The 10114-nt window shown below is 44.6% G+C and overlaps 1 protein-coding gene across 1 annotated transcript; it reads right to left on the bottom strand.

Annotated features, from left to right (window-relative positions):
- Positions 1-2478: 2478 nt before the first annotated feature.
- On the bottom strand, positions 2479-4586 carry LOC107640614 (uncharacterized). The gene is made up of 3 exons (XM_016344125.2): positions 4259-4586; positions 3905-3984; positions 2479-2532 (listed from the first exon to the last, which is right to left on the bottom strand). Exons 1-3 carry the CDS (start codon positions 4584-4586, stop codon positions 2479-2481), a joined length of 462 nt encoding a protein of 153 aa, XP_016199611.2.
- Between the last annotated feature and the right edge of the window lie 5528 nt (positions 4587-10114).

Genomic DNA, 10114 nt, shown 5'->3' on the forward strand with positions numbered 1-10114 from the left:
ATAGGGCACGGTGGCGGTCAATATATGGGATTCACTAATTTTTTTTTTTTGAGCATCAAGTGCAATATATGCAACTTTGCATGAAGCCTGCTCGTGAGAGCCGGGAATCATGAATTAGAGCCATCGAACCCTCACCGGAAGTGTTTACACTCTATTCGCTCGAGTGTCTAGGGTTGATTCTCTCAATTTCCTCCTAATCATGCTTTCCAAGATTTGTTCCTCATCTAATCAATCAACATATATTTCCTGCATGCATACATCTATCATGAGGTCTTTTCTTTGGTTGTAATGGGGCTAGGGTTAAGGTAGGATGCATATATGGTTAAGTGAGCTTGAAATTTGAATCTTTGATAAGCTTTAAGCTTTCCACCTAACCTATGACATCCTATACAATTGAGTTATATTCTAACTACCCATTCTTCACTTTTTCACGTACTCATGTATTTTCTTTTTTTTTTTTTTCATTTCACAATACTTATGCATTGATCTTATTAGGTTGCACTTTGCTTTAGGGCATTTTGTCCCCTTTTTATTTCTTTCTTTTCTTTTCCTTCTTCTCTTTTTTTTTTTATCTACAAGAGCATCAATGCATAAGGTTTTACATCTGACTAATACATGAGTATGTACCCACTTCCCAATATTTTCAATAGCAATACAAAACTACCCCTTGTATTCCCCCAATGTCCCAAGGTTCCCACACTTGAATGCTACTCACACACACACTAGCCTAAGCTAATCAAAGATCCAAATGAGGACAATTATGGTTTTCCGCTTTAGGCTTGTAATGTGGTAATTTAAAGAACAAGTGGGTTAAGCGTAGGCTCAATTTTGGCTGACAAGGGAAGATAGAGGGTAAGGCTATTTGGTAGGTGGGCTAATGAAATGATGGCCTCAATCATATAAATGCATGAATACACGGAATAATAGACATATAGACTCAAACAAAGCAAGGATTACACTCATAGAGAGGAAACAACTGTACACAAGAAGGAAAATAAGTGACTATACGATGTAGCCACAAAACAAGGCTCAAAGCTCACTAGCTTGTCTTCTTAACTCAAAATTCATGTTCCAAAATACAGTTCTTCAAGCAATTTGGAATCAAGATATTCAAAATTGGCAATGTCAAGGTTGCCCCAAAGTATTAGTTTCCTAAGAGAGAGTTTCATTGTTCCAACCAAGTAAACTTATCATGCAAATGATATCATGGAAAACCTAATCATGCAACCTATCCTACTACAAAGGAGTTTAGAAAACGAAAATTTATTTGGGTGTTACCTACGGAGATCGGTCGGCCGACCTCCCCACACTTAAAACTTAGCACGGTCCTCCGTGCTAGAGGTGATGCGCAATGGTTGGCAATGGCCGACCCCCGAGTGTCCTTCATCTCCGTTGTCATCGCTACTTCCGCTTGAGGTCGCGGTGGATGTGGAGATATCTGGTTCCTCCATAGGTGGGGTGACAATGCTCAGAAGTTTCTTCACGTGAGCATATCGGCATTGGTTACGCCTCTCATAACGGTCCAACTTCTTGTGAAGGTCTTCAAGGCGTTGGGTGGCTGATTTTTGTGGCGTGGAGGATGTAGTGGTGTTGCGAGTAGGAGTGGGTAGTCCAATGTCCTTGGTGACTTCCGGAGGCTTGAGGCACTTCTTGGTCAGAATAATATCACCCTCGACCGGGATTGAGGTCCTCCTATCCTTAGTCTCTCGGTGGACGCCGGCTGCCGCCACTAATTTGGTCACCATAGCGGGGAATGGTAGATTTCCCTTGGCATGAATGCGCCCCATTGATTGGCGAATGGCATGCGAAATATCGATCGGTCTCTCGGTTAAGATGCACCATATCAATAAGGCAAGCTCGGCGGTAATGGATGACCCATGAGTGCTTGGGAGCACGTAGTGGGCTAGTATTTGGGCCCATGCCGTGGCTTCTTGAGTGAGGTAGCATGCATCTAAACCTTTTGGTCTTCGCTTTATGGTCCCCCGAATCCAACATGCTTCGGGTGAAGCAATTACGCAGAGGACGGCGTTCCAATCGAACTCACGGTCGGCGCATGCTGTCAAGACTTCTTGATAGGCATCATATCCATCTGCTAACGGCCCAATCCCAAGGACTCCTTGGATGGCTTCCACTGTGATTGACACTTGCTTCCGGCGCATAAAGATTGATGTGAGAAGGGGTGAGTGGTAATTGGTGTAGAATTCCACCACCCATGATAAGTTGACCTCCTTGGGTTGCCTCAAGAGGAACCTCCATTGCCTCCGGTCAATGTGTGGCATCACTATCGGAGTGAGGTGAGCCGGTAGGACCAGAAGGGGCTCCGGGTGATAATTCCTTTCAATCATCCTTGAGTAAACAAGTTCGCAGTAGCGGTTAGGGAACTTGTTCGGATCCTTCGGAGGGTTGTCCTTCTCTAGAACATCAACGGGGCTCTTAGCCTTCTTTAGGAGTGGCTTGGCCATTAGTTCCTGGCGTGCGCTATTGGATGCTGGCTTCTTCGGGGCCTTCCCGTTGCTCTTTTTGATGACCATCCTGTGATAGTAAGGAAAGGAGATAACATCAAACCCAAAGAAGTGTAATTGAATGTGATTATGCAAATGAGAAATTGTGCCTTAAGAATATAGGTATCCTTATTACATGACAGCTGCAGCATGTAACGAAGATAACATGTGATGAGCAAGGCAAATCATTGGCATGTGGTATAGGGGTAGTGTAGGCATGCACAGAGAAGGCATGAGAAGCATACACCCTCAAATACCAAAAGTGGGAAGCAGTTTATGAAATGGTGAGTGGGTGGATTGTAGAATGTGAAGGTGCGCCCAAAAGTGACTAGTTAAGAAGCAATGAGTCATAATGAGTTCAAAAAGTGTCATGTATGCATTTCTTCAAACACTTGGGGTGCATCCTTTAGTAGTATGTAAATAGATGGGGGGAAGCAATGTAACAGTCCACAAACCAACATTAATCACTACAATGCACAGTGGTTATAAGAAAATTATGCAACACATCTCATCCATCAATGCAAGAGAAGTTATGACCCAAGTGCCCATGAAGAGTTAAATGGAAAAGGAGCTAAAAACACACCCCAAAGAAATGAGGGGCTCAAAAGAGGGGGGGAAGAAAAGACTACCTAAAAGAGAATGAAATTAACTGACTAAGAAGCAAAAGAGAGAAGTAGAGTAAGAGGGGAGCCTAGTATAGTACCTCGAGAGAGATGGAAAAGGGGTATGGGGGGAAAGGTTGTGGATTGGACTGATGGAGAATGGAGGGGGGCAATGTAGGGGCCACCGGAGGTAGGTGGTCGCCGGAGGTGGTTGTTTGTGATGGTAGGGGGTGATTTGGGAGGAGAGGTAGTAGTAGGTAAATGGGTAGTAGAGGAGGTAAGAAGAAAAAAGGGGAAGAAGAATGAAGGGGGCAAGTGTGCTCCCTATTATATTGACGTCGGTCATCCATGCGGGCGCGCACGGGGGCGCTACCGCAAGGAAGCGGGGCGGAGCGATGGCGCGCGCGCGCACGGTGCGCGCGGGCGGCACTGTGATTATGCCCCAGGCTTGAGGTGGGCATGGGGTTGGCTTAACTCTCTGGAATATGTACCAGGAGTGCACAGGGGGCGATCGGCGCGCGCGCGGCATGGGCGCGTGCGCGTGCCTCGCGTTGTGGGCATGTGGGCGCGTTGGCGCCTAGTGCGCACACGCGTCAGAGGTGGTGGGCTGGTGGCTTAGTGCAGGCGCGAGAGTGGCCTAATTCTCTGGAATATGTATGGAGGGGTACTTCGTGCAATCCGCGCGTCCGCGCACATCGCGCGTCCGCGTGGGTTGTCGGAAATGCTTCATGGGCGCGTGCGCGTGAGGTGCGCGCTCGCGCAAAAGGGTGCCTTCTTCAAATTTGCATGTTCTCGCACTACCTTCAGCATTCCAACCCTCCAAACAACCATTTTAGGCACTATAGAAGGATGTATTGACATGATAAAGGACCAAATGAACTCTACAAATGAAACAAAATTTGAAACGAAATCTAACTACAACTTCACCGATCACCTAGCTACCAAACATGAAGTCAAGTAGTAAACAAGTATCAATCAAAGAAGAATTCGATGGTTATGTACAAATGGTAGATCTTACCATGGTGGGGTGTCTCCCACCTAGCACTTTTGTTTACCGTCCTTAAGTTGGACGTCCATTAGCTCAAAGTTCTTGTTCAAGAGATGCATCCCTCAAGAGGAACACTTCAAATTCCTTGGAGTTCTTTCTTTGCTCACCATGGTACAATTTGAGACGGTGCCCATTCACCTTGAAAATGTCCGGACTTGATGGGTGGCGCAAGTGATAGACCCCGTAAGGTTCTACTTTCTCTACTTGGTAAGGTCCGTCCCATCTTGATCTAAGCTTTCCGGGTAGTAATCTCAACCTTGAGTTGTAAAGGAGCACTAGGTCACCGGGTCCAAATTCCCTTCTCCTAATGTTCTTGTCATGAATGGCTTTCATCTTCTCCTTGTAGAGTCTAGAATTGTCATAGGCTTCTAATCTCAAGCATTCCAATTCCGCCAATTGAAGCTTTCTCTCTACTCCGGCTCCACCCAAATTCATATTGCATTCCTTTATGACCTAATAAGCTTTGTGTTCGATTTCTACCGGTAGATGGCATGCTTTACCATATACAAGTCTAAAAGGGCTCATGCCAATGGGTGTTTTATAAGCTGTTCGATATGCCCAAAGTGCATCGGAGAGTTTAGTGCTCCAATCTTTCCTATTCGGCTTCACAATCCTTTCCAACACATGTTTAATTTCCCGGTTAGACACCTCGGCTTGGCCGTTTGTCTGAGGGTGGTAGGCCGTGGCGAATTTGTGTATGATGCCGTACTTTCTCATGAGGCCGTCCATTTTTTTGTTGCAAAAATGGGATCCTTGATCACTTATGATTGCTCTTGGGGAGCCAAAACGACAAATGATATTATTCCTCACAAAAGAATAAACAACATGGACATCATCCGTCTGGGTGGGGATTGCCTCCACCCATTTTGACACATAATCGACGGCTAACAAGATGTAGAGAAAGCCATTGAAATTTGGAAATGGTCCTATGAAGTCGATTCCCCATACATCAAAGATTTCACAAAAAAGCATATTTTGTTGGGGGATTTCGTCCTTCTTAGAAATATTTCCAAACCGAATGCATTGGGGACAAGATTTGCAATAGAGGGAAGAATCTTTGAAAAGGGTTGGCCACCAAAATCCGCAATCAAGGACCTTTCTTGCCGTTCTTTGGGGGCCGTAGTGGCCACCTCCTTCGGAAGAATGGCAAGCGTCTAAGATTGTTTGGAATTCGGTTTGAGGTATGCACCGTCGCACTATTTGGTCCGCTCTACACCTCCACAAAAAGGGATCGTCCCAAACATAGTATTTGGATTCGCTTTTCAGCTTGTCCTTTTGATGTTTGTTGAGATTGGGAGGGAAGGTGCGTGAAACCAAGTAGTTTGCTATCGGGGCATACCAAGGAACCACTTCCGAGATTGCGTGCAAACTATCTAGAGGGAAGTAGTCATTGATAGGAGTGGTGTCGCTTTTTGTGTGTTCAAGGCGACTCAGATGATCCGCCACTAAGTTTTGGGAACCACTCCTATCCTTGATTTCCAAGTCAAATTCTTGTAACAAAAGCACCCAACGAATTAATCTCGGTTTTGATTCCTTTTTGGCCAACAGATACTTTAGTGCCGCGTGATCCGAGAACACTACTACCTTAGAACCAAGAAGATAGGCTCGGAACTTGTCTAGAGCAAAAACAATAGCTAGGAGTTCCTTCTCGGTAGTAGTGTAGTTGGATTGGGCTCCGTCTAATGTTTTTGAAGCATAAGCTATGACATAGGGAGTCTTACCCTCACGTTGTGCTAACGCGGCCCCTATCGCATAATTCGAAGCATCACACATGATTTCAAATGGTTGAGCCCAATTCGGTCCTCGCACAATAGGAGCTTGTGTCAATGCCACTTTAAGTTTGTCATATGCTTCCATACATTCCTTGCTTAGCTCAAATTCAGTGTCCTTTTGCAGTAGCCGAGAGAGAGGTATGGCTACCTTGCTAAAGTCTTTGATGAATCTCCGGTAGAATCCTGCATGTCCAAGAAAAGAGCGGACTTCCCTCTCGGAGGAGGGGTAAGGTAAACTAGATATGACATTTATTTTTGCCGGATCTACGGAGATGCCTTCTTTTGAAACTATGTGCCCCAAAATAATGCCTTGTTTGACCATGAAATGACACTTTTCAAAATTTAGGACAAGGTTTGTTTTGGTGCATCTCTCTAAGACTTTTTCAAGGTTACCTAAGCAATGATCAAATGAATCACCGTACACGCTAAAGTCGTCCATGAAGACTTCCATACATTACTCTAGAAAGTCCGCAAATAGGCTCATCATGCATCTTTGAAACGTTGCTGGCGCGTTGCATAGGCCAAATGGCATACGTTTGTAAGCATACGTTCCAAAGGGGCAAGTAAATGTTGTTTTTTCTTGGTCCTCTAGAGCAATGTGTATTTGGAAGTATCCGGAGTAACCATCAAGAAAGCAATAATATGATTTACCGGCTAGTCGATCAAGCATTTGATCGATGAACGGTAGTGGAAAGTGGTCCTTCCTTGTGGCCGCATTCAACCTCCGGTAGTCTATGCATACTCTCCAAGAATTTTGCACTCTTGTTGCTATAAGTTCACCGCTTTCATTTTTGATTGTGGTCACCCCGGATTTCTTTGGCACCACTTGGACCGGGCTTACCCACTCGCTATCCGAGATATGATAGATGATGTCCGCTTCAAGTAGCCGAGTGACCTCTTTTTTCACCACCTCAAGAATGGTTGGATTAAGTCTCCTTTGAGGTTGTCGGACCGGTCTTGCTCCTTCTTCAAGGAATATGTGGTGCTTGCATACTTGGGGGCTTATTCCCACTAGATCCGCCAAACTCCACCCGATTGCCCTTTTATTTTTTCTCAATACCTCTAGCAACTTTTCTTCTTGTTGAGGAGTTAGCTCTTGTGCGATTATCACGGGGAGCTTTTAGGCTTCATCAAGATATGAGTACCTTAGGTGGGGGTAGTGGCTTCAATTCCATCTTTTTGTCATGATTTGATGTTTGAGTTTCCGGATGGTTTGTATGGTGTGTGGTGTTTAATTTGCTTGGATCTTCATTTGCTTCTCCAATCATGTACTTCTCATCTAACTTTGCAAGGTGCACTTCGGCAACAATGTTGTCAATTGGGTCACACCGGAATAGAGAGTAATTTTCCGGTGGATGCTTCATTGCTTCTTCTAGGCTAAAACTTACGACTCTCCCATCTATCTCAAATGAGTATGTTCCCGAGTAAGCATCTAGCTTAAATCTAGAAGTTCTCAAAAATGGTCTTCCAAGTAGGATGGATGATGCTCTCTCGGTTTCACTTGATGGCATTTCAAGGACGTAGAAGTCAATCAGAAATACCAACCCTTTGATATTCACCAATACATCTTCCGCGACACCCGTCACGGTTATTATGCTTTTATCCGCTAGGACAAATCTCGCCGTCAACCTTTTTAGTGGTGGTAACTTCAATACCCTGTAGACGGATAGAGGCATGATGCTAACACATGCTCCGAGGTCACACATACAATCTACGAATTGAACTCCATTGATGGTTCAAGTGACCATGCAAGGGCCCGGATCATCACATTTCTCGGGCAATGCTCCCATTAAAGCGGAAATAGAACTCCCCAATGGGATGGTTTCTAATTCAAGAATTCTATCCTTGTTCATGCATAGATCTTTAAGGAATTTTGCATATCTAGGAACTTGATGGATAGTGTCAAAGAGGGGGATGGTTACCTCGACTTTCTTGAACATTTCTACCATTTTGGGGTCGAGTTCTATGCGCTTCCTAGCTTTCTTTGCAAGTGTTGGAAATGGGAGTGGTTGAGCAATTTCTTCTTCCAAAGTTCTCTTGGTCTTGGGAGTCTCTTTTGTTGGTTGAGTTTCATCCTCAACTATGACTTGTGGTGTCTCCTCTTCCACTACCTCTTCTATATCTATTCTCTCCTCCTTTTGAGTGATTGTGATGGGCTTTAAATCCTTTTCTCCCTTCTCTTTTAATTGTGTTCCGGATCTCAAGGTGATGACATTGATGCCCCCCTTAGGATTGGGTTGAGGTTAAGAGGGAATGACGCTTTGGATTGGGGGTTGAGGAGTGGGATTTGATGATGTGTCCATTCATGCAAGAAGAGCTTGTAGTGTAGAGGTGAGGCCGGTGAGACCGGAAGCAAGTGTGTTTTGTAGTTCTTTTTGGCCTTGGATGATGGTCCGGAGTGTTTCATCTTGATTGGAGGGGGCGGTTGGATATGTGAGTTGAGGAGCTTGTGATTGGTTGGGTGGTGGTCTTTGATGTGGTGGTTGGTATGTTTGGTAGTTTCTTTATGGGTTTTGTTGGTTGTATGGTAGGTTGTGTTGGTTGTATGGTGGCCGGTTTTGTGAATTGTTGTTCCATCTTTGACCTCCTCCATTGTTGTTGTTGTCCCTATTTCCTTGTTGATGATTGTCTCTCCAATTTTGATTGTGGTACCCACTCCCTTAATTGTAGCTTCCTCCTTGATAAGGTTGCCCTTGGTTAGGATTACCGCCTTGGTTGTACCCTTGATATGGGCGGTCATAGAAATTGTGGGTAGCGGCCAAAGTGTTGTCCTCTTGAAGGCTTGGGCACTCGTCCGTGTAGTGGGAATAGCAAGAATAAATGCCACACACTTTTTGAGGGACCAATTGTTGGTTGTGTTGTTGAGGGGGGTGGAGAGTGTTGTTGATATGGTTGAGGTTGAGGTTGTTGTGGTTGTTGTTGGCTCAATTGGAGTTGCCTCAAGACGGATGTCATTTCGCTCAAGGATTTGGTTAGAGCGGTGGTTTCGCTACTAGTGGATACCTCATTCACGGCTCTTGGGCGGTTGACTCTTCGTCTCATATGTTGATTGGATTCGGCTAAATCAATGATGAGTTGCCATGCCTCCTCCGTTGTTTTATATTTAGACAAAGAACCATTGCTAGAGGTGTCCAAGAGGGTTCTATCTTGTTCTCGCATCCCTTGACATATGTATCCAAGCAATACTTGAGTGTCAAGCATGTGATTAGGGCATGCGTCTAGTAGCTTACGAAACCATTCCCAATACTCGTACAGTGGTTCCGTTTCACCTTGTACAATACAAGACATTTCCTTCCTTAGCCTATCCATCTTCTCCGGGGGCAAGAATTTATCCAAGAATCCTCGTCTAAGCAAGTCCCAATTGGAGGTGACTTCACTAGATAAAGTGTAGAACCATTCTTTAGCCTTGTCCTCAAGAGAAAAAGGGAAAGCGAACAACCATATAGTGACTTCATCGGACCCTTCCCGTCTAGTTGTTGAGCATATACGATGGAAGTCTTTGAGATGTCGAATAGGGTCTTGTGCGGGAAGCCCATGAAATTTGGGTAGGAGGTTGATCAAAGCGGTCTTGAGTTCAAAATTTGCATTCAAATTGGGGTGAGTTACATGAAGGGGTTGAAGGACATAATCCGGTGCACCCGCTTCCTTGATAGTAACTCTCCCTGGAGCATCCATGGCGTTAGCACCTAAAACAAAAAAAGAATTATTAGTGATTTTGATGGGAGAATGATTATTGCCTTCGTTGAGTGATGGTTCAATGTTCACTTTTAGTAAGGTGGTTGAGGTGGTGAAAACCTCTTCACCTTGTCCAAACCTTAACCACTTCCGAGCTTGTCTAATGTGAAACAAAGTTCGTTCTATTTCTGGATCAAAGGGGACTAAGCTCGGATTCGGTTGTGAACGCGTCATGCAATGAAGGGGAAGTGAAATTCATGGTGACAATGAAGGGTTGGTCACTTGGACAAAGAATCACAAAAAGATGCAACTATATGCATGCACACATAACTACTCTAAGCAATAACATGGCACACTAAGCAAAAATCCCCGGCAACGACGCCATTTTGATAAACGAAATTTGTCATGCCGATATAGAATTCAATAATGGATATAATCGTGAGTATAGTCTAATCAACATTCAAACTTCGCATCAAACAATCCTACAATCTATAACCGAGAGTACTAGTCCCCCGA

Source organism: Arachis ipaensis, chromosome B5 (assembly GCF_059453495.1).
Source record: "Arachis ipaensis isolate K30076 ecotype BB chromosome B5, ASM5945349v1, whole genome shotgun sequence".
Lineage (NCBI taxonomy): Eukaryota > Viridiplantae > Streptophyta > Magnoliopsida > Fabales > Fabaceae > Arachis > Arachis ipaensis.

What these genes read in the sequence shown, in the direction of transcription:
- LOC107640614 (XM_016344125.2), bottom strand. Translation starts at nt 4,586, where the DNA reads ATGAATTTGGGTGGAGCCGGAGTAGAGAGAAAGCTTCAATTGGCGGAA. An exon ending in CCGTCTCAAATTGTACCATG is followed by an intron (nt 3,985 to 4,258) that starts GTGAGCAAAGAA and finishes TTTCATTTGTAG; the next exon opens with AGTTCATTTGGTCCTTTATC. An exon ending in GGAGGGTTGGAATGCTGAAG is followed by an intron (nt 2,533 to 3,904) that starts GTAGTGCGAGAA and finishes TTACTATCACAG; the next exon opens with GATGGTCATCAAAAAGAGCA.